Source organism: Lontra canadensis, unplaced genomic scaffold (assembly GCF_010015895.1).
Source record: "Lontra canadensis isolate GAN:19392208 unplaced genomic scaffold, GSC_riverotter_1.0 scaffold15, whole genome shotgun sequence".
Lineage (NCBI taxonomy): Eukaryota > Metazoa > Chordata > Mammalia > Carnivora > Mustelidae > Lontra > Lontra canadensis.
This window is the reverse complement of record NW_022631009.1, coordinates 3,434,882-3,459,406: the sequence shown is the minus strand read 5'-3', so window position 1 is coordinate 3,459,406 and position 24,525 is coordinate 3,434,882. Positions and strand designations below refer to the sequence as shown.

Here is a 24,525-nt window from a genome sequence, read left to right as displayed (position 1 = left end):
CAAGAGAAAACAGGTTTGGGTAGTGATCATGAGAAGGGAAACCATTCTAGGAAGGAATTCAAGCAAATAATATGTTACAATAATAGAAGAGGACTCAAGGACAATTCTTTTCATTCCATTGGTCATTGTGGCAGCAGGTAGAAGAGGGAAAGCAGGGATCCTCGGGATACATGGTATATAGCAAGGAAGGTGCTGGAAGGGACACAGTGGAAAATTTTCCCCTTCGTGGCAATTTTTTAAACATGTGCGATTGAGGCTTTTTCAGTCATTCATATTTCTGGAAACTCCAAAGTCATTTTAAGTTTATTCACTAAAATTTGGGGGTCCATCATAGTTGCTGAGCATCTCTATGATAAAATTCTTTGAAGAGATCTTTCCTTTGAATGTTCTTAAAGTGCTTATAAAGAAACATTAGGCAGAAAATACAATATGATACAATACAATACAATACATTACACAGGAAGATTATTCCTTCCCTCTCAGGGTCTGAACACAGAGAGAGATCACTGATGAAACAAATCAGTGCAGAAAACTTTAAATTTCCTATTAACTAGTGCACGTTAAATATCAGAAAGTGATGACTAATAGGAGTAATATACAAAAGGTTTCACCCACACCCTGTTTTGTGGTTTTCGCTCTAATCCTGCCACCACACCTACGAGTTTCACTTATTAAAATAATAAAGAGGTAGAATGACTAAAATCTGCTGACCAGTACATGGAGCTTTACACAGTCCCTTAAAGGCTAGTACTGATAGACAAGATCAGTATTCCATCTGGAGAACGCCTGATGATGTTAGCAAATATTTTTTTCCAGTATGATCTACCTGTGTATGCTGGTATGTGTACTTTTATTTATATTCAGCAGATCTTTGAGAAGATCAATCTCACATCCTTTATTTCACTTACAAAATGTTGATATAAAAAATTAAAGATAAAATGGGGATAAATTGGGGCAGGGAATCTAAACTATACATAGCATCCCTTAAAAAGTCCATTTAAGTGTTTAAGATACAACAACAATTTATAAGTTGCAGACAAGTAAAAATCAGTAATTTAAGTTTTATGTGGAAAATATAGCCTATGCAACCATGTGTACACAGTGCAAGATATGTGTATGCGTAAAAATTCAAAAAAATATCAGTCATCATATCAGCTGCCATTAAGGGGGCGCTGACCATGCGCTAAGCTCTTTCTATGTTAATGTAATCTGGGCAATCACAGCGGGTAAATACCCGTACCCCCATTTCACAGATGAGCACACCACCCGCGCACAAAGAAGCCAGTTACCTGTCCAGCGTCCACTGCCACTGAGGCTGAGCCATCTGACTCTGTCCTAGTGGTATTTTTTTTTAAATCCTGCTATTGTAGGATTAGTCACATTAGGTGTGACTGGTGACCTTAATTTTACCTTCTGGGTCACAACTTCAAGACCTGTCTGGTAGTTAAGTTGAGAAAAGTGGGGTAGGGTAGTTGTGAGACTGGGGGCGGGGGGAAGGGCAGGTGGAAACTAAGAAGAGGGATATTAGAAACAAAGAGCGGGGCGCTGGCGCGCGAGGGGAGCGCGGAGCGGAGCAGAAAGGACCGCGCCAGGTGGCCGCTGCACCTGTGCACGTGACGGGCGCGGGCTGGGTGGCCGTGGCGGGCTCACCTGGGCCCACGTGACAGGGCGGGGCCCCGCGCGGCTCGAGGCCGCGCGGCCACGCCCCCTCCCGCGCGGCGCGCCCGGACCCCGCGGACCCGAGCGGCGGCGGCGGCGGCGGCGGCGGCGGCGGGAGCCCGGGCTGCCGAGGTGGGCGGAGGGAGGCGGCGGCTCGCGGAGACGCAGAGCGGCAGCGGCAGCATGTCGGCCGGCGGAGCGCCAGTCCCGCCGCCCCCGAACCCCGCCGTGTCCTTCCCGGCGCCCCGGATCACTCTGCCCGCCGGTCCGGACATCCTGCGGACCTACTCGGGTGCCTTCGTCTGCCTGGAGATTGTAAGTGGGGCAGCCTCGGTGACGGTCGCGCCGGGGGGAGCGAGGAAGGGTAGCGGCATCCTTGCTCCCGGGGCTGTCTCCCTGTGCGCGCGCTCCAGCTCCCTTCCCCCCGACCTGGCCTTTACCTGCGCCCCTCCTGGGGTTCTGCCCTCTCCCTGCCTGGAGCGGCCCGAACCTGGGCCCACTCTCCTGGCACCTGTTACGCTGGCACCTGCTCCCCCGCTGGCGACAGAAATCGCCCCGAGAGAGCGAGCAGACTGCCCGGCGGGGCCCCGGATTGGGGCCTTTCAGAGGGGAAGGGTGTTTCGGCTTGGGGCACTGCCGGAGACCCCCGGAGGCTTGGCCGGGGGCCGCGCTTGGCTAGAGCTAGAGCAGGCGCTCTGGGCCTCGCCTGTTGCTAACCTGCCATTTTGTTGGGTGGTGCAAAGGTGTAGCCAGCCGGTGACTGAGTGACCTGGAGTCGGCCAAGATGTGAAAAGCCGAGGCGGGAGTTACCAGGAAGAGAAGGCCGGTTTAAGACCTGGGCTCCCCGCCCCCCCCCCCCCCCCCCGCCACACCCCTTGCCATTATTAGTGCCCTTTGGATTGGGGAGAGGAGCAGGGTTTAGGAGGCAGGGCAGGGGAAAAGGTCAAGTATGAACCGTGCCCTTGGCCCTTTCTAGGGCAGTGGGTGTGAGAGCGGCAGAGGAAACGTGGCTGTCGGGTTCCTCGCTGCCCACCTTTGCACCTTCTGGCTTCTAGTGGACCTGTGCCCCTCCACACCTTCTCAGAACACTTTCCTGGGTCCAAGTGAAGGTGAGGTCACCTGGCCTGACTGGCAACCTTATCGGACTAGAGACTGAAACTTTTTAAAGGCAATTTTATGGAGTTGGAAGCTTTTGGAACTCATCGTGGACCAGGGGAAATGTGCAAACATAAATTGGGCAACTCACAGTTGCATCATCGCCTGAGAAAGGCAAATCCAGAGCGCAGGGCTCTGCCCTTCCTGGAGGCTGATGTTGTTTGGTGGGTCAGGAGTTTTCATCTCCCTTCCCTCACCTGTTCCTTTGAGTTTGCATAACCTGGATTTGGTCGCTTCAGTTTCACTTTTGTGCTCCTGGGGCTCCAACGCCTTGTGAGCATTGGTTTTCTGCCCTATTATGCTAAGGTGGCTAAGGCGTGCTAAGTTAAGTTTAGCTCAGATTTGAATCTGAAAAAGGAGACAGGGGAGTTACAGGCTACGCCATCAGTAATCGGATCGTGATGGCGAGGCTGGAAGAGGCTGGTTTGAGTCTGAGCCCAGTTCAGAAGCATCTGAGTACTTGGGATGAGGCACAGGCATCCATGTGAGAAGAGGAGGGAGAGGATGGCACTGGGCCCGGGCTCTGCTGGGTGTGGGGGAGATGCGCTCGGAACAGTAGGATCTGGGGAGAAAGCTTGTGTAAGTTCTGGGCTGCTTCAGTGCCATGTTTCTCAAACTCCAGTTGTTTGCATACCTCTTTTACAAGTTTTTGCCAAATCCGCATTCCACCTGTTCTAGAATTTACAGAATGTTCACTTCAATTCCCTTCCTAAACTTTAGCACCTACTTTAAGCCTCATCCTAAACAATAATACACATGAGTCCGCAACTTTGATATACTGGGGGTATTTTTCTAATATTTACTCAAAGATATATATTTACACATGTATGTATATATGTAAGGATGGGTAAGGGTACCTGTATGTATATATGGGACATATATACAGAGACGGCTTCTCCGTGTGCCGTCGAATCAAATCCTGTCTCAAGGATCATCTATGGTCTTATCACACTTTTGGAAATGTTGCCTAATTCTGATGGGAAAAAGTGGAAGTGATTTATTCTATTGTGTTTCCCCTTTCCTGCCCCCGTATTTCTTTATGGGGCCAAGTAGTTAGTTCTCAACTCTGCTGTACTTAATTACTTGGGAAGCTTTTAAAAATATGGTGACTGGACCAGACTAATTAAATTGGAATCTCTGGGGTTGGGGGGGGCGGTTGCCCAGAGTCAGCCAGGTTCTTCTCAAAGCTCCCTAGAGATTCTGGGGTATAGTCATGGCTGGGAACCGCCAAGAGCGGTCTTTATCAGCGGTCTTTATCAGGGCCATGGACAAGACAGCTCTCATACAAATATGAATTTTCTCCCTATACAAGAGCTTCTACCCCTCCCCATTCTAGCAGGGACCCAGGCTCCCAGAAATAGCCAGACTTTCCTCTTATCTCCTTATGTCTGGCTTCTTACTGAAGAAACAAGCCTCGGACCCTTACCTACATAGAATAGCATCACTTCCAAAAGCTTTGTCAGTTTACTTTTCCCTTATTATGGCCAAACATATGTGATGGTTAAAATCTAGGTCTCCCTTGCCTCTTTTACTTGAATATCATCCTCCCTCCTCCCCAACCCACCCCCGCAAAAGTAAAATAACCGAAATCATCCAATGAAACTGGTGACCTCAGAGAAACACAGACCTCATTGTGAGCCAAACTAGAGCTCCTTCTTGGCCCTTCCCCTTCCACACTGCTTAGAGATATTGGGTTATACACCCTAAGAGAGCAGAGATCAAACTTGCTCAGAAAATTCAGTCTCACAGATGGTGGGCCTAATTACCGTGGTGAGCACTGAGTAATGTGTAGAATTGTTGAGTCCCTATGTCGTACGCCTGAAACTAATATACCATTATATGTCAACTATACTTCAGTGTAAATTCTTTCAAATTTTACATGAAGAATTCCATCTCAATCCCCCTTATTATACCCATTCATAATCTCACAAGTATAAGCCATTTGTTGAGAGGTCATTCAAAAGATGCAAACAGCCTCCCCCCCCCCCCCCCCCCCCCCCCACAGCACCAGGTAAGGCCATTTATAACACTGGTTCTGTAGGTAGAGAATGATGCAACCACACACAGGCCCGGCATGCTTTTTGGGGATAGGTGTGTCCCATTCCCAGATAGATGGATTGTCAGCCCGTCAGTTTGTGCACTGAGTTACACTTGCCACGAAGAGCTTAATGCTAAGTTATTTCTGCAATGAGGGAAAATATCACCGTCGAAGTTTCATTTTCAAATTCTCTCATGTTTTCCTCAATTAATGTTTTCTAAGCCATTTGTCAGGTATGAATTGAATACCTACCGTGTGCAAGGCACTCTTCCAGGATAAAAAGACGCCTAGACCCTTCTTCACTTGGAAGAGCATACAACCTACTTGAGATGGTATGCGTAACCATAACTACCATTCAAGGAAGATGAAAGTATGGAGAGTGAGCTGGAGCTAAAGTGTTTTCCAGGCAGGTCTGTTCATAAGAAAATGGCACTGGAGCAGCTGGACTATTGGGTTGAATAAGATACCTCAGGTCCCTATCCTCAACTTGCCTTGTATAATGCACAAAAAAAGATTAGCTGTAACAGTATTTAACATGGAAAGGAATAAAGGTCAATATATTGAATTCAGTGTGTTTCATGGTTTTGGTGTTTGAGAAACGGCCCATGTTCCCCAAGATATTCATTAGCATTTTTCTTTATGGGAGATATTCTAGGACTCTTATTCACATGCTTCAACCTGCAGTGTTGCGGATGTCTGAGTAATTTTCAGTTATTCAAGAAATAATTAAGAATCTGCTGTGCATCAGGCCTTATTCTATGCCCTGGAAATAGGATAGCTCCTACCCTTAAGTGATTCCTCTATACTGAAGTATAAAGTCAAGAAAGAATTACAGTGCTGTGTTTGAAGTGGTAAAATTAGTTCCTGAAAAGTACTATTGAAAAACAGGGTAGGGGGCACATGGGTGGCTCAGTCCATTAAGCATCTGGCTTTAGTTCATGTCATGATCTCTGGGTCCTGGGATTTAGCCCAGCTTTGGGCTCTCCACTCAGCAGGGACTCTGCTTCTCCCTCTGCCCCTCTCCTCAGTGGTGCTCATTGGCACATGAGCACTTTCTCTCTCCTCAAATAAATAAAATCTTAAAAAAGTAAAAGAAAAACAGGGTACAGCATCTCTGGCCACTGAGGAGTCCAGAACAGACAGCTTGAACAGAATGGTGACGTTTGAGTTTAGTCTTAAATGATGAATAGACGAATTCAATAGGCAGAAAAAGTGGGGAAGAAAATTCCAGGTAGAAACGAGGGCATGTGTAAACCCTTGAGACGAGACAGACTGTGGCATGAGGGTTCTAGCAGTTGTCAGTTTGTTTTGTTTTTTTATAGAACTTGTGGGAAGGAGGCAGAAGGAGAACGAGCAGGTAGGGCTCAAGTTGTGATGTGCTGGGAAACGATAGGCCAGGGCACAGGATGGGGAGCTGCTGACCGATGGGGGCAAATGCGACCATACTTGTGTTTTAGAGATCTTTGCGGAGTGAGGCTTGGTTATAAAACAGATGGAAGGCAGAGACATCAGCTCCGGGGCTTGTGTCAGTGGTTTGAATGAGGGATAATGACAACTTGACAAATGAAAGAAGTAGAGAAGGGGAGAGACAGATCTGACGTTTGGAAGGTCAACCAAGTACGCAAAGTGTGGCTTGTCCTGAAATGATACTAGACCAGGCTTAAATATAAGATGTAACTCTGAGGAATTATGCCAGGAAAACAAATGTTAATGAGTGGATGATGGGGAGGGTGGGAGGGGCTCTGAGGCAGGCATGTGCAGTCATGCAGAGCAATCTGTGAAAGGGATTTCAGGTTATTTTCAGCCCAGAGCTTTGACACCGGGCTAACATATGAATGGTCAGATGTACAGAGTTTCCTTTTCTTGCCCAGAAAATAGATTTGAGTTGCACAGGGACACTGTGCATTGGCAGTGGTGAAGAGGGGCTCTTCCAGGATAGGTGTCCCTCTCTAAAAGGGTTTTAATTCTATAAGCAAGATTTTCCCTTTACCTCTGGGTTAAAAATCTCCAGCCATGGGTAAAGAGTCCTTAACATTTCATAAGAGAAAATAAACTGATGCCCCTGCCAAAACATTATTTTCCGCAGTCGTTTGCCCCTGACTGGCAGCCCTGTACGGAACACGAAGCATGGCAGTACGGAACACTTGGAACCAGGTTCCTGAATGTCTTGACCTCGAGCTCCAAAGGAAAAGGTCGAGGAGAGGAGATTGGTTTTGCAGAACCCTGTAGAAACATTGTAGCTGGTGATAAGAGCCCTGAAGATGACATATTTGAGTTGATGTTTCTGAATAGGGAAGACTGTGTAATGACAAAGGGTGGGAACAAGGCTAGTGTACACTGAATCGTGCGCGTGCTGCACCTGACAGATGCTGTTGGGTCAGCAGGACAAACTGGACAGCGTGTGAAAATACTCTAGAGAAACTGGTTGGAGCGGAGAAGGGCAGCTTGGGGGTTGATGTTCCGAGCAACTTTTTAAAATGTCATGATTTTTCTCCAGGAATCTGCCGTCTGATCTGAATTTCCTATGTCCTCTTTTATGTGAAAGAGTCACCATATATGACATTCTTAGCTTTTGTATAATAACTTCCAGAAGGAGGGAGGTCAAAAAGAGGGAAAGAGTCGATGATTTGTAAGGTTCCTGCTGATGTCAAGGCAGTGGCCTGCATGGACATTTTTAACCTCGGTGATCAATAGTTACCCACAAACATGAAAAGAGGATTTTTAAAAAATCAAAGGCAATGGTAAATAAGAATAAAAAGGGGCCAGAACATATTTCTCCCCTATAAGATGTGCTTTTCAGTTTAACATTAGCACCAACTATTTAAGAGACCAAAATAGAAGGTTGGGTTGGATGGAGAGGAAAACAAAACAAAGCAGAACTGTAGTACCAAATTCTTCTAATGATCCTCAAACAAATTTTTATTAAACTTTCAGATGTAAGTCTAAAAAGTAAAACTTCTTTTGCATTAGTCTGTTTTCTACAGAGACCTCTTCTAGGTCTGTTATTTCTCATTGCTTCCCAGAACTTGCCTTGTTTTCCTTTCTCTGATTTAAAACAAGCACACTGTGCCGGCTGTCCTTACCAGGGCTAGTCCAGGACCAGGACCAGTTTGGATGGAAGTCCTCAAGGGGAGAGGGCAGATGGGGATGGATGGAGGGAGCAGGAGGAGGGCTTGTGAGTCACAAGGCAACCACTACCCCGGTCAAGAGTTCCAGCAGGAATTGCAGTAGAATGGGTGAACTGAACACCTTTGGGTTCTGAAGAAGGTTGAAAATGGGGTGTCAGGAGCTAGACTGGCAAAAGCTAGACTGCCAACTTACGCATAACTCTCCATCCCCGCCTCCTGGGTTCTCTTCCAGGGTATTGGGTGCTGCCAGTAATAACTTAAAAATTGAGAAGTATGTGTTCTTGCTTCTCGGATCTTCATGCCTGTCTTCAACCACCCACCATGTACCAGGGAGTGAGCTCGGCTCCAGACAGCAGTGTTCTGAGCATCTCAAGCTGTACTTCTGTATTTTCTTCTAGAACCGTTCATGACACACACTGGTGGGTTTTCATTCATTTTGAAGAGAATGTAGCTGAACCTCTTCTGGACAAAGCATTGTCGTGGGCTCTGAGCATAGAGAGATGTTTGAGGCAACGCTGCTGACTCTGACCTCATAATCCAGTGGGCCAAACAGCCAGATGCGCCTGTGATTTCAAACCAGTAGTTGTAAGTGGCACAGAAGAGACAAGCGATCAGTAACCACAGAAGCACCAAGGGGTGGCATCCAGCCAGGGAAATCTTTCTGGAAGACCTGCTACCAGCGTTTAGTTATCCAGAGAAAATGTAGGCGGCACATGCTAGGCAGAAGCACAGGCCAGTGAGATGGACTCATTTGCAGGGGATAAGGGATGAGGGGCTGGAGCGCCAGGCTAGGGTAGCTGGAAAAGTTGCGGTGCTGGGAAGAAGGGGGCCTTGGAGAGATAGCAGCCATTTCTCAGGACGGTTACACTTCACTACAGTCTTGCCATGACTGAATTTACACATTTATGGGCTACCTTGGAAGCACATCTGTAAGTGGTACATGTTGACTGAAGTATGTGCCCAGTTTAAAAAGTCTTGGAGGGTGCCTGGGTGGCTCAGTTGGTTAAGCATCTGCCTTTAGCCCTGCATGGGGTTCCCTGCTCACTGGAAGGTCTACTTCTCTGTCTCCCTCCACCTCTCCCCCGTGTTTGTGTTCACACACCTGCTCTCTCTCTCTCTCTCTCTCTCTCTCTGTTCTCTCTTCCTCTCAAATGAATCAGTAAACTCTTTAACAAAAAAAAAAAAAAAAAAAACTTGAACTACAGATTGTGTATAAAGAGCTAATAGTAGGTAATCTCTTCATTAGATGATGGTCTGAATACATCAAACATTCTTTAACCACGTTGTTTCATTTGTGGATACCCAGTAAGCCAGCATTTATTACAATAGGAGAGGTTACCAAGAAGATAGGATATTCTGAACTTTGGGAGGAGCACAAATGGCTCTGAGATTCTGATGAAAGTTGTGTCCTCAGAAAAATGCAATTAGCTACCCGATGGATAGGGAATCAACCCTCCACCTCCAGCAAGCCAGTCCACAGCAGAAGGATAGAAAACCCTGCTCTAGAAGGAACACTAACCTTTGAGGGAGGCACAATAGCATAGTGTCAAGAGCGTAGGCTCTGGAAGCCCGTTGCCAAGTTCAAGTCCCATTTCCAACAGTTATTAACTGTGTAACTTAGGACAAGTTATTAAAGGCTGTCTACTTCGACTTATCTGTAAAATGGGAATAAAATGGTAATCATGTCTCAGAGTTTGTGTGGATTAAATTGGTACAAATGAAACCTTTAGAGCAGTTCTTGGGGCATAAGCATTTGATAAATGCTAGCTGATACTTCTCTTACCCTTATCAGTTTCAACCTCTCACTCAAGCTAACTCTATAAACCAGAAGAAGAGACCATTTTTCCCCCCTCCAGGTTGTTGTTGGTTCATCACTGCTATAGTGGTGAAATGTTCGATCTATAAATAGCAGGAAAATCGGAAAGAAAGGGTTATATGTCATACACAGGAAGCTCTAAATAATGAAGTATTTCTCCTTAGGGGTAGTCTAACCAGTCCTTTGTACCTTCAGATTCATTTACCTTTGCTTGTTCTCATTCCAAACATTGACTAAAAATAGGTCAGAGTAGGCACTGGCGTGTTTACCTAGTTTTAAGTCCAACTTGGAGGGTGCAGTTGGGTGAGATGTGTAGAGGAAAACTTCCACAGCTTGCTTACGGGAAGGCTGCATGGCTGTCACGCCCTGCGGGCTGCAGGAGCCAAGTTACAGTGACGAGCAGATGGTCGGCCACCAAGGAGGGCTGGGGTTTTCGGACTGTGTGGCGATCGAGTAATGGCATCCCAGCGCACACTTGAGCATTCAAGGCATCTGCCAGGATCGCCTTAATTGCAGCTCAGAAGGTAAGGGGGGAACCGAGTCCCAGGGGAAGGCGGACACCCACTTCTAGGAAACGTTGGCCTTTGCAACATACCTGGAAGTCCGGTTGTTTTTCTTGGTAGAGCTTGGGGTCCAGAAGCATGAGCCCCAACTTAGTACTTCCCGAAAGAAATGTCAAAATGGGGTGCATTGGGGGAGTCTGGTATGTAAGTGTCAGACTTTCTAGGGCACTGGAAAGGGATGGAAGGCGGTGATAGACAAGAGGTCAGAATGTGGATTCAGATCTGAGAGGGGAGAACGTGGGCGGACAAAGCATTCTGCCCCTCCCCACAGCGTGTGTACCCAGCCGTTGCTAGGATATTTTACCAGCTGTTCTCCTGTGGATTTTAACCATTTCTGTGCTCAAAAAACAAGGCTCCCTCCAGAGTTGCCTGTACTGAACCGGGATGTGAATGGTTACAGTGAGGCTGGTAAATGCTCTCAGCTTAGTAACGCCTGGCATTGGATGGACAGTGGTCGTGTTATGAAAGGATCAGTTTTTAAAGTTGGAGCCAGCCTGGGAAGCCCATGGAGAAAAGGTAGCTTTTGGCAAAAGGAAATCCTGAAGCGAGGAAGAAAGGACTGTGTCAGAGCCCCGTCAACCCTGTACCGGAATGACTGTCTTGCGGTGAGGAAGGCGGGTCTCCCTGGTGGCCTCGCTTCTGTTCTCCAGCCCATCCCTGTGGCCTCTCCCAAAGCTGCCATGGGGAGCAGGACTTTAGCCTGGATCTCACAGACTCACTGAGCCAGGAATCCAGGGGAGGGAGGGGTTGGGGGTGCTGATAGAGTGGGAGGGGCACTCATACACCTTCCTCCCTCCCCTGCCCCACTCCCCTGCAACACACACACCATGAGGAGGCCAATCTGTTCTCTTTTTGTATAAGCTTTCCTTTTCCTTCCCAAGCCTTGGAAGTGTTGCAAGGGCTGTAATTTTGAGTATGATGAGAATGGTTCGTCTCTACCGTTTCACATCAGCATCCGTTGTCCAAGCCCTGTCTACCTCACAAGCCTGCTTCCAAACCTGCCTCCCCTGCCTCCCCGGCTCCCCTGCCTCCCCTACCTCCCCTGCCCTCCTGTTCCCCTGATCCCCCTGCCTCCCCTGTCCCCCTGCCCCCCTGCTTCCCTCACCTCCCCTGCCTCCCTTGACTTCCCTGCCTCCCTCGCTTCCCCTACCTCCCTCTATCGACGCCTCCCACTCTGTTTCTTCTCTTCTCGCCTGGTCTCTCAGAGCACAGTGTGTGGAGCTCTTTTTATAGTATTCACCACAATCTGCTCCTGAATCAGATTTGGTGGTGTCTGTTTCTCCCTAATCTAGAGCTCCTGGAGACAGAACCTCGCTTTTTTTTTTTTTTTTTTCTTTTTTTCCCGAGTATTCTTCTACAGTGCCTGGTGGGAGATTTGAGACCAATAGTTTGAGGTCCAATTGGGGTTTATGAAATGTTTCTTTAATTCCAGGGGATCATATAGCCCTTCCTAAGAGAGTCAAGTTATCATAATCCCTGTATCCTATAATTATGCTTTTCTGTCTGTGGAGTCTGTTTGCCTCTGATAAACGTTGCCAGTTTATTACCCGTATACTCACACCTTGCTTCTCAATAAATGACTCTTTAATAATAGATATTTAATAGCAATGCATATTTCTTAAGTAATATTTAAAGTAGAGTATGTTATTTATAGTGGGAGAGTAAGAAAATGTTACCAGGAAGATGATGCTGTGAAAAAAGGGAAAGATTTGAAGATCTTATCACCTTCACGAATTTAATAAACAGTACGATAGAGTAGAGAATCTTGTTACCGGGAACATTATTTTGTGCGTAGCTAGTAAAAAAGGTTGTGGCTAAATTTTTTAAATATGCATTCATATTCATGATTTAGACTTATTTCATGAAACTTTCTGGGTTGATTGTTAATTTTAATTTTTTTTTAATTTGAAATTAGGACTTCAGATATACCAACAACCACAATTATAAATTGATTAGATTGGTGCTGCCGTTATCATACTCAAGTGATAATGTATTATGCTTTCGAAAATCTTTTTCAAGGTGGTAATGGCTTATACGACTGGGCCTTCGTTTAGAAACTTGAATTAGTAAAACTTGTGATTTTAACTTTTAGTGATTTGTGCAATTTGGGTATTATCTCTATACTTAAGAAGCAAGATACACATGATTATTGATTTTTCTTTTTTTTAAGATTTTATTTATTTATTTGACAGAGAGATCACAAGTAGGCAGAGAGAGAGGGGGGAAGCAAGCTCCCCACTGAGCAGAGAGCCTGATGTGGGGCTCGATCCCAGAACCCTGGGATCATGACCCAAGCCGAAGGCAGAGGCTTTAACCCACTGAGCCACCCAGGCGCCCCTTGATCGTTGGTTTTTAATATGAATATGTAGAGTTCCAGCTGTTCTTGGAAAGTTGGAGCTTATTTACAAAACAAATATTGGAGAGCCTTCTGCATGCCACAGGGACATGTTTCTATGATATGACTGTGTGTGTGTGTGTGTGTGTGTGTGTGTGTGTGTGTGTGTATGTGGCAGGGGGTGGGGAGGGCCTGGGGTGGATTCCCACCGGCCAGCTGAAGGTGGCTTCAGCACGGGTGCACAGCCTAGGTTTTTGGACCGCTGCCTCTAGTGTAGTGCCTGGCTAATAGGAAGGGATCGTTGTGTCAGTGGGGAAATGGCTTAGTGCGCAGAGGCCTAGAAGGCAGCCGGATGCCAGGAGGGTCTCCTCGTGCAGCTGGCCTGGAAGCTGGGGGATCCACTTGCAGTGGTTCTCATCCGTGTAACTTACCCATGTAGGGAGCTTGCCCAGGGCACAGGGCGGGCACCTGGGCGGGGTGGAACTCGGGAAGGCCTTCCGAGATGATGTGCTCTTCAAGATGGGCTCTGAATGGTCATTTCTCAAATACACGTGGGCAGGGAATGACATTCTGGGCCAGCATATGTCAGGCCGCTTGGATGTGAAAGCGCTTTGTCTTTGGACTGTGGATTTTTTTTTTCTTTAATGTGAAATGTGGGGGACTTCGTGGGAAGGGACAAAGGCTGAGAAAGGTTAGAGCATGAGGTGCCTGGAATCCCATGCAAAGGCTGTGTAGCCTCTGTGGCTTTAGTGGTAGGTTAGAGGAGACCGTGGTGGTTAGGGTCATAAAACTGACCGTCTCTGTGCCGTCATCGCTTCTCCTCCTGTGATTTCTCCCTCACTCCTCATTGCCCAAGCTAGGAATCTGAGTTTCTTCCTTATCTGTTCTTTTGCTGCCATGTCCCCTATCTGATCAGTCACCACCTGCCACCACTTCTCAGTTTCTGTCTAATCCTTTCGCTCCCCTTTGTGCTCCTTGCCGGAGTCTGGGCTGTGCTCTGTGGCTGTAACGGTCTCCTCTGTGGTCCCTCGGCCCCGCATTCATTCTGTATTCAGAGAGAAGCTTCTGAATACAGACTGGGTCAGGCTAGTTCCTGCTCAGGCATTCTGTGGCCTCCCGTGGCCCGGGGGAGAAGCTCACCTCCTTGAGGGGACCTGCTTCAGCTCCGCCTCCCGCGCTCTCCTCCGGCCGTGCCCCACGTGCTACCTCGTGTCCCTGTCATGCTGAGCCCTGCCCCTCACTCTGCCAGATCCTCTCAGGGCTGGCCTCCTGCCCTGGGACAGCTTTCTCCTCCTGCCGCTACACGCCCTAGCTTTGTCCCTTGGTTTGTTGCTTTCCGGCTGTGTTCCCTGAGTTTCCAGCTCTGGGTTTTTGGTGCCCTCCATCTGGGAACCTGCAGTGCCCACTGTTTGCCCAATTGTGACGGGTGAAGCAGCATGTTACTCACTTGTTTAATTGTCTCTTTCCTGAGGTGCCTGGGTGGCTAGGTTGGTTAAGCGTCTGACTCTTGATTTCCACTCAGGTCATGATCTCAGGGTCATGACATCGAGCCCTGCCTCAGGCTCTGCGCTCAGTGTGGAGTCTGCTTGAGATTCTCTCTCTCTCTCTGCCCCTTCCCCCACTTGCTCTCTCCAAATAAATAAGTAAACAAATAAATAAATCTTTTTACAAAATAAAATGAAATAGTCTCTTTCCTGTAAGAGACGGTGAATTCTGTGATGGCAGAAACCAAGCGTAGCGTGTAGACCATCTTAGTCCCAGCATCTGGAGCCGTGCCTGACAGGCACTAGGTGTTTGCTGAATGTCAGGTCCGTGAATATCCAAGGTACCTGTTCCCGTGGCCAGCATGCAGAGGAGTGTCAATAAATTAGGCAGGTTGTGCTTACTGCCCTGCACCGCAGCGGCGGCTCCTATCCTACAGGTAGGCAGTAATCTCGTGTGCACAGCTAGAGCATCGTAAGGGCGGGCACAGGGCCATCAGAAGTGACAGGTTAGAAAGTTACAGCTGATCTTGGCTGATAAACTCTCGGAGAAGCGGTGAGCGCAGAAGCCAGTGGTTTGAAGAGTCAGAGGTCACGGATTGGAGGTGGGGACCAAGCACAGGTAAAGTTTGAGAAATGGTTGACCGGAGAGGAAATTAGTAGAGACGCAGCAGTGTCACACGGAAATACTTTTAGGTAATGAAAAGATTCTGTGTCTGTTCATGGGCTGAGGATGAGAATCCGACACGAAGGCAGGTGCAGAGACGGGTGTGGCCCTGGGTCTGACCTGTCAGCCGAAGCCCTGGCCTTGCCCCGGAGGGAAGCTGGTGTCGGACACGTGCAAGGACAGAGGAAAGGCGGTGGGCCGGGTTGCGGGACTGTGTGCAGCGGGCTGGGGAGAAACCAAGGGTGAGTGGCAGGGGAAGGAACATGTTCAGGTCTGTTGCCCACACCCGTGATGTCTTTTTTCCTTCCCGTAGCTGTTCGGGGGCCTCGTCTGGATCTTGGTTGCCTCCTCCAACGTTCCTCTACCTCTGCTGCAAGGATGGGTCATGTTCGTGTCCGTGACGGCTTTTCTCTTTTCCCTCCTCTTCCTGGGCCTGTTCCTGTCTGGCATGGTGACTCAGATTGATGCCAACTGGAACTTCCTGGTAAGGATTTTTAAGTCTATTTCAGGAAAATGCGAGAAACGTATAAATACCCTATTCTGTCCTGAAGTGCCTGTTCCCCTGTTCTCTCTGTTGCCTCCAGTGAGAGAGGAAAGGTCCGACCCCCGGGTCTGCTGTGCGGCCGTGTGGCTGCCTTCCTGGGGAAGCAGGCTCCCAGTTGGTGAGATTTCTGTCGATAGAGCCGAGCAACCTGTCTGTTACTCCGCCATGACTTAGATGACCTTTACTCAAAGACTCTTATTTCCTGCAACAGATGACTTGCTTTGCAGTTATTGAACTATCAAGTAGGTGCCTTTGGGAGATGGACGCTATGACATAGATCTTGAAATTTTCCATCAATTTCTGCTTCAGATATTAAATAATACATTCTTTTCAGAAAACCAGTAGCTGTATACTCTCTACTGTAAATACTTAGAAAAGGGGATCATTTATTTTTAATTCCTGTCCTAAACTAGTAAGAATTGTTAATTTTAAGAAATGAATTTATAATCAACCTAATTTTAAAACTTATGATAGCCACTAAATTGGATCAACTTGCTTTCGCTTGTCCCGTGTAATAGAGGGGGCCTCCTTCATTTTGAGGCTTATTCCGTCTCTGAGACTATTCCAGAATGGCCAGTGGAGCTTGAATTCTGGTCTGCGGCAGACAGCGCCTGAAGAAGTTTGTGAGGAGTTCAGGGAAGAACCTCTGTTCCATTTCAGTCAGTTGCTGATTAGGAATTTAAATCAGGCCTTAGTCAGGATGGTATTGTTCTTTTCAGGGACGGTAACATTGTATCTACCAGCTTTAGGAGGGATGTTAGGCATATTAAAGAATGTTCAGAGCGTAAGGAGAGCCATCATCACCCTGGATGTTACCAGCAGTGAAGCCTAGTGGTGTGGTTGCCAGTGAAGCCAGCCTGGGCACAGTAGGTTAACTGCAAAGTTAAGGAGGGAGCGTGGGGCAAGGGTTACAATCTTGACGGGATCTGAAAGGAGGTCTGGTGTGTTTAGTAACTGTGTAGCCTTGGCCAAAGTATGGAACCTCTGTGACTTCTGATTTCTTCATCTGTAGAATGGTAATAATAGTACCTACCTGGAATTAATGTATTCGGAAGTACTCATCGGCTTTGCATGTGATCTGTGGTGTACGATCCGTAATCATCCTAATTCCTTAAATATGTCAAGGCTTGCAGCTTGACACTCTGAAAGTCCTTCTTTTGAATCACTAAATTGTACACTTTAAACTAATCTTACACTGTATGTTAGCTAACTGGAATTTAAATAAAAACTTAAGGAAAAATTATTCCCAATACACACACACCACCCCACCCCCCCACACACAGGTGTTTCATAAGTTGCTGATGCAGTGTGTTCCTATGTTTTTGCCTTGCTTTCTCATTAATGATGAGAAAATATTTCTAATAATTTGTCAAGTGATGAAGATCAGAAATCTCTATTTAAGTTACAGATAGATTGCTTAACCTCCTCTTTCAGAATGCTTGGCTTTCCCATATTTATGAATGAATGAATCACTTCGTACCCGATGTTGGTAAGCCCCACCAGGCTCTTTAACTATTAAGCTCCAAAGATGGTATTTGGCCAGCAGGAACCAGTATAGCCTGAAATACTAGTTAATACACAGTCATTGCTTGAACCTGCTACCTCTTTCCAAGTGCTGTGCTCCCTGCCACCCTGTCCTGTCCTCTGGGACCTTCCTGGACCTCCTGGTAGCCCAGCCACTAAAGGGTTACCACCTGGGAAGGTAGTGAGTCTCCAGGGTCCTGCCCTGCCCAGCCTTCCTTCTAATAGTTGATGCGCACGCTGTACCAATGTGTACCTATTTCCCAACATCCTGCCTGGTTTTCTTAGACATATGTTCATACCATCTTTTCTCCTTTCATTTATATTGAATCTAATTTTTGGTATTGAGTACATCATTAATATCCTTATAAATTCATTAGGTTTCCTAAATATGTGGTTCCCCCCATCTGTAACATTATGTTTGTTGTTCAGACAATAAAATGTAAGAGTGTGTGCTGTTTTTTCTTTCTTTCTTTTTTTTTAATTAAACCACTTAATGAAAGTGGCAACTGAAATTGGAAAGACCCTACCACTGTGCTGCAGAGGTCACCTGCAGAGCTGAACCCATGGTTCTTTAGCCGGGGCCGTCCACTCTTACTGAGGGAGGAAACGGTAGACCCACGCAGCACTTGGCACAGTGGCGTTCTCTGCACGGCCTTGTCATGGTGGCCACACTTTCCAAGAGCCAACTCATCATGCCTTTATGGAGCTGACTTAAACGCTGGCCATATTTAGAACAAGCTCCTTTTTTTCTCTCTCTCCTCTTGTGATTTTTCACATAATCAGTCATTTCTGACCACAGGGTTGCTTTTAGTAGGTTTTGTAATGTATCGTGTATCCTCTCTGCCAGAAAAATTTCTGAGCCATGCATATCATGGAATCGTCACCAGATGGTAACCGTTTTTAATTGCTGTGTTCTGGAATTGTTAGACTTTAACTGCTCAAAAAATAATTGTTTCCATTTGTGATAACAGTTTAATGTTACCTGTGTACAGCACATGAAGGAAACAGGAATGCATTTTGTTGAAGAATTTATTTTCTAAAAGTATTTGTTGTGGGATATTAATTAAAATATTCATGGTTTCTCGCTTTTTGTTGAGCATGAGGTTGGATTAACATTTGTGGTGGTAGATATCTTCAGAATTTTTTCCCCAGCTTGATGAAATAGAAATACAGTATGTAATATATGTAATAACAAATATTAAATGCTAGAAACTTGCCCTTTTCTAATTTGAGGAAAGAAGCAAGTTTTGATTTTTGAGATTATTTTTCTGTGGTTTTTTGTTTTTTTGTTTTGTAGAGAGGAGATAGCATTTTGCCTAACTTTAAAATAAGAGATCCCATACTTATTTTCCATTTTTGGAGAGGTGGTATATAAAGGAAAGACATATTTTAGAAAAATAAGAGCTACAAAAAAAAAAAAGTCCCATGCAATTCAACGTGCTGCACTCTATTTCCCCAAAGTAGGTGGCATACGTTTGCCTGTTGTTGACATCACTTACTGCTGTGAGTGTCCCAAACTGTATTTTCTGTTCCGACATTCATTTACTTACTTGATCTTTATGACAGTTCCTTATGGGAGAGTATTACTGTTCTCATTTTTACGGTTGAGGAAGATAAGCTCAGCGTGGCTCTTGTCCCTTTTTCATGCTGCCATTGTGGAAACCAGGATTCCCCTATTTGCAATGTAGCTTTCTTTAAAACTAGTTAGTAAAAATTTGACTTGAGGAGCAAAACAGGGGCTAAAGATAAGAATATGGAGAAGAAAGAAATAAAAATCATGCTCTGCTAAATGTTGTTTACCTGAGCAAAAGGGAAGACAAGCTTGCCACAGTCTGGGCTGTGTGACTATCGGGAAGCTTGGCAGAAGACAGAAGAGGAGGAAAATACAAAGGAGACTCGGAAAGGGGCTGGGGCCATCTGCTTACGGGGAGGTGCCAAGAACTCAGGACAGGTGGTTCACAAAGGGTCGTCCCCGGCCAGCGACGGCGGCAGCACCTGGCACCTTGTTGGGAGAGCAGATTCTCAGGTCCCACAGACATCCCCAATCAGAAACTCAGGAGTTGGGACACAGCAGTCTGTGCTGTAACAAGCTTTTCAGATGACTCTGAGGCCTGCTTACCTTCAAGAACCATCGGTTTTATATAAACGATCTACATTGTCCAAAACAATGAGCAAAAAATCTGTGGAAGACCTTCTTGCATACGTTCCACACAGAGCAGGAATCCGAATCAGATGCCCGGAAGGCCAGATAGAAATGTGGGTGTGGCTCTCCCCGGGGTGGTGGGGGGACCTTGACGGAGCTCCTGATACATACCGAGTCCTAGGGTAGGCCCTAGAAATACAGTGGTGAACGAGATAGGCCTGTAGTGGCTCTCAGAGTTTGCTGTAGCAGATAGTGTCAGTAAAGAAGTAATAACACAGGGGCACCTGGGTGGCTCAGTCAGGTAAGTGTCTGCCTTGAGCTCAGGTCATGATCTTAGGGTCCTGGGATCGAGCCTTGTATGGGGCTCCCTGCTCAGCAGGGAGTCTGCTTCTCCCTCTCCCTCTCCCTTGGCCCCTCCCCTCTGTTCATGTTCTCTCTCTCTCTCTCTCTCTCAAATAAATAAATAAAATCTTTAAAAAACAAAAAGAAATAATTACACAATGGATGCATTAATCACAATGATGTTAGTGGCCAAGCAGGGAGTGTTCAGAATACTGAAGAGCGTATCTGTCATCTCAGGTCCACTGGGAAGCAGACTGTACGATGAACTTAAAAGTGCAAGAGATTCGGGGGCACCTGGGTAGCTCAGGCGGTCAAGCGTCTGACTCTTGATTTCAGCTCAGGTCAGGATCTCGGGGTCATCAGATCGAGCCCCAAGTTGGACTCCAGGCTAAGCTTGGAGCCTGCATAAATTCTCTCTCTCTCCCCCTCTCCCTCTGTCCATCTCCCCTGCTCCTGCTATCTCTCTCTAAAACTAACAAACAAACAAAACCACCAAACAAACAAACTCCAAAAACTGCAAAAGACTTTTTTTGAGGGGAAGGGGGAAGAGATAGTACCTGTCTGGGGAGGGAAATGGGAAAAAGGGTGATGGGGAGGGAAATTGGATAAAGCAGGAAAGTCCTAGAGTGGGCTGCAGATCAACGGTCTTACCCAAATTAATGAGAAGCTCAGGAGCCTGGGCCAGGCACCAGTGTCCCCACTGTGCCGTCTGTGTATCTGGGAGCTGTTGACAAAAATACACAGCAGCGTGTGGACAAACATCGGTTCATGTAAGACAGTGTAAATTCCAGCAAAGTTACACTTCACGATGCTGCAACATGTGAGATCACTTTATGACAAGTGAGTTTTGTTTGAGAGTCCCTATACTTTTTGTCGAAGTATATGATATATAATTTGCTTTTTTTTTAGAATAGAGGGAGATATGGTATTGAGTTCTATGATGTCATAAGTCTTCTGCATTCTTCAGTATATGGGGTGACAGTCTAATGGATGAAAATAATAACTGCTCAGAAATAAAAGACTTAATTATAAAATGTATGTATGTATGTTATTATATAACTAATATACTACAATAATACGACTATTCTCCAATAACTATAATAGCAAGGCATATGAAAGTATGTATTTTATTATAAAATTCAGGACGTCAGGTTCGTCAGTACATCGACTACAGCAGGTCGGTTGGTTTTCATTTGGATTCTAATAGCTTGACGTTGTTGAAGCAGCCAAAGTAAGTTGCGAGTATGGCTGAAGCTTGTTTGATGATGTGGTCTCGCCCTCCTGAATCTAAACCTCATGAGTTCAAATAAGGAACAGAAAAATGAAAAAAGTATTACTTTTAATTACAGGTGTCTTTTTTGGTTTTCCTCCTCTTTCAGGATTTTGCATACCATTTTACAGTGTTCGTCTTCTACTTCGGAGCCTTTCTCCTGGAAGCAGCAGCCACATCCGTGCATGACCTGCGCTGCAACACGACCATGACGGTGCAGCCGCTCTTGAGCGATAACCAGTATAACATAAACGTAGCAGCCACAGTGAGTGTCCATGAGTCCAGGCGACCAGCACCCCCGCCCCCGTGGTCACGGTCTCCCAGAAACACCTCAGGCAGCCCTCGCTTTCTCTAACAGGAGCCATTCGATTCCACATAGACTCGCTATTTAGCTGTATGACAACCTCATGAGCAAAGCTCCGCCCTTACCCCCAGTGTTATAGACCCTGATGCAGGTGAATGCCAGCCCATGGTTGCGGCTGGCCTGGCACAACAGAGCCTACTTTGTAGAAAGAATTCATTGTGCTTTTTACTTCCTCTAACTTTAGATTGTGGTGAGGGAGATGTGTTCTTCAGTGGTCAGTACCTGCTTGTAATTCATTTTAATTCAGTGGGTGCTTATGGAGAGCCTACCACGAAGGAGGAAATTGGTGGGGTGTTGGGGACTGGGATGAACCACGTACAGCTCCTGCCCCTGAGGAGTGTCCAGAGGGCTGAAGGGGGGTGAATATTCCCACCATGACAATAGATGACATACAGATGGAATGCATTCCGTGGGGAAAGTTTGTGAAATTTTTAGTCCTCCTTAATTCATATACTAAGTGAGTTTGTTGTTTTTTATTGACATGGGTAATTTGAAGAAATACTACGTTATTTCTGTTTTTATAATTTTGAAAGTGTCAGAAATCCAAATTATTCCCTGAAGGTGTTGATATTTAATATGGCTCTGTGGCAAGTTAGTGACCCTAATGTTTCACTATTGTACGTAGGTAGTCTATATAAACAGCCCAGGACTCCCCCATATAGCTATTAAAATCTACCGGCACTTTTTAAAATGATAGAAATATCCCATATATGCACAATTCAATATGGTGGCTACTAATTAATCCATTAATTCATTCCTTTTAATTCATTACATTTAAATTTAAATAGCCACATGTGGCTGGTGGCTCTCATATCGGACAGCACAGGTCTAGAGTCTGGGTTTTGAAGGGTGGAGGCACGATGATTCTAAGACCTACAGCCATCAGTTTCCTAAGCCTCTGTCCAGCTTTGTCAAAATTTATTCATTGAGTGTCTACAATGAATTAGACAATTTGTGGATTGCAACAGAAAGGAGACCTGGTCCCAACTTTGACAGGCTTATAGTTTAGATCAATGATTTTTACACTTTCTTTTATGAGAAGTGAAATTGCTTCACCTAATGAAATCTTACTGAAAACCCAGTAAGTATATACAGAAGGTGAGAGCACAGCTGCTCTACTTGGAGTGGGAGACAGGGGGCTTGACTGACCCTATCCGTCCTTCTCCTGAAGCCACCTCTGCCCACCTCATCATCTCTGAGGCACTGCTGTGGGATCCCTATTATCCAGAGACCACAGTTAGGAAACCACTGGTTTTAACAATGTTGTGAAGTGAAGAAAAGTTCCGGGACTTGGAATTGACGTTTTTCCTCCCAAGCGTCCTTCCTGAGTCATCAGTTCTCGTTGGATTTTCCTTCACTCCTTTCATCCCTTCCTTTTCAGTGGTGTAGGCTGCGCTGTCATTGCCGCTCAGATCCTTGAAGTAGTACCGAATGGGTCTACTTATAGTCGCCTTAAGAGCCCACTTTCATAAGAGTAGTGGGTGCTCAAGTGCTTTGTGGATGGTACATGTCATTAATTTCTCACCGACATTCCCTTGTCCTAAGAGGCATGATTCTGTTCTGGCCGACCCTCTTCTGTGACTTTGTCCCTCTCTCTGCTTAAGTGAAACTGCCTTGGTAAACCTCAACGTGCTTTTAGTTCTACAGTACCCCCCATCTCATCTATACCCTCCTGCAGAAGTGAATCTTTAACTTCTGAGTTTTAATACTACCTAAATATATGAGCCATGCTTTTGTGACATGGCATTGAATCCCTTACTTTACTTTTAATTGCAATGCACCTGAGAGAGGAAAATGCATTTTCACTAATAATGCATACTAGAAGTGGTCATTCTCATCCAGCAGATAGTGTCTAGATTATAGATGTGTCACACAGACAACCAGCAGAGCAGGCCGGAGAGAATTGCAGAACCGCAGTTAGAGAATGACCATGTTCCCCAGGTGAATCCAATATTCCTTCTCAGAGCTAGAGCTTCCCGGTAAAGGATCCCTGCACTAAATCATGTTTTACCATATTTAATTGCTTTGTCTTAAAGTTTTCTATGGCTCATGAATTCCCAAAGGATGAGGACACTATCTACTCTTTGCCTATCTACACCAGATGTACTGATGTACACATAGTTGGTGCTAAAGAAATCCTTGTCAGATAGTAAGGGCGGTAATTCAGAGTTGAGTGTAGGTTTCAGAACTATCTCCCATGCCAGTCTCTTGATTCGTTTCTGTGGCTTTACTTTGTTTGCTTCTAAGGCATTTTCCACTGTCACAGGAAGGGTTTGATACATCCTCAAGTTCTAAGACTTGTATTTTTCTTGCCGTGAAATCACTGTATGAATAGACACCGTGTACTGACTTTTTGAATATCATGTCGGGGGTTGTAGAAGTATTTAACAAGTGAGTCCAGCGCGTGAACAAAGGTTCAACCTAAGGCTATCCACAAATGAGAAAATTATTGGGGGCCAGAATGTTTAAAAGAAGGGTTAATGATGTGCGGGGGTAAAACACAGTAGTACAGATCATCAAAAAGATGACTATAAACTATATTTCGTACATGTTGAAGTATCTTTAGGTAGGTTGATCAGTGTTCAGATAGTTGTTCTTTAGAATAAGTGTTTTCTTAAAGTCAGTGTTATAAATCTGATGAGCTTTTGTTTCCTTTTTCTTAGATTTTTGCCTTTGTGACAACAGCTTGTTATGGTTGCAGTTTGGGTCTGGCTTTACGAAGATGGCGACCGTAACACTCCTTAGAAACTAACGGTCTGTGTTGGTTTCATTTGTCTATTTTATATGTCTGATCAATTTGGATACCATTTTGTCCAGAGAGAACAACATTCCAAAAGTAATCTGTTTAGTATGTGGAGAGAATCTAAATAACAAGTTTTGGTTCATTTCGTGGATGGAATTTTAATGTTATTATGATGTTAAACAGAGAAATGACCTTTAATTTTACATCTGTCTCTTTTTTAAAGAAAATTTTCCTTTATAGCCATAAAATATACAGATACTGCTCTTTTGTTTAATTGCTGGGTCACCTAAACCTTAATTTTAATAGGTAACGAAAATTTCCTTAAAAAACAAAAAAATAAAAAGCAAAAACAAACCACATTTTAAATAGCCTTCCCACTGAACTCTGTCTTTTAGCATAAAACAGAGATTGGCACTCTTTTTTCTAAAGGTCCAGATGGTAAATAATTCAGGTTTTGTGGGCCATGCAGTCTCTGTTGCAAAAATTCAACCCTGCTGTTACTTTGTGGAAGCAGCCATAGGCAATAGCAAATGAATAAGTGAGTGTGTGTCCCAATAAAACTTGATTCAGGAAGACAGGAAGCAGGCTGGATTTGGCCTGTGGGCTGCAGGTTATAGTTTGCCGACCTCTGGTGTGACACTTTAGTTATATTTTATGTATTTTACTAAACTGATCCCGAAAGGTATAAAACGAGATAAATCATGTAATATTTAGCCTCATTATGCAATAATCACATTGCCTTTGTGTTAATGG

At 45.5% G+C, this 24,525-nt stretch overlaps 1 protein-coding gene across 1 annotated transcript; it reads left to right on the top strand.

The window, feature by feature from the left end:
• The first annotated feature begins 1,760 nt into the window (after positions 1–1,760).
• Positions 1,761–23,988, top strand: MAL2 (mal, T cell differentiation protein 2). The gene is made up of 4 exons (XM_032858430.1): positions 1,761–1,974; positions 15,156–15,326; positions 20,775–20,930; positions 23,693–23,988. The coding sequence occupies exons 1-4, from the start codon at positions 1,843–1,845 to the stop codon at positions 23,762–23,764; spliced, it is 531 nt and encodes a 176-aa protein (XP_032714321.1). The 5' UTR covers positions 1,761–1,842; the 3' UTR covers positions 23,765–23,988.
• The last annotated feature ends 537 nt before the right edge of the window (positions 23,989–24,525 follow it).

What these genes read in the sequence shown, in the direction of transcription:
- MAL2 (XM_032858430.1), top strand. Translation starts at nt 1,843, where the DNA reads ATGTCGGCCGGCGGAGCGCCAGTCCCGCCGCCCCCGAACCCCGCCGTG. An exon ending in ATGCCAACTGGAACTTCCTG is followed by an intron (nt 15,327 to 20,774) that starts GTAAGGATTTTT and finishes CTCCTCTTTCAG; the next exon opens with GATTTTGCATACCATTTTAC. An exon ending in ACATAAACGTAGCAGCCACA is followed by an intron (nt 20,931 to 23,692) that starts GTGAGTGTCCAT and finishes CCTTTTTCTTAG; the next exon opens with ATTTTTGCCTTTGTGACAAC.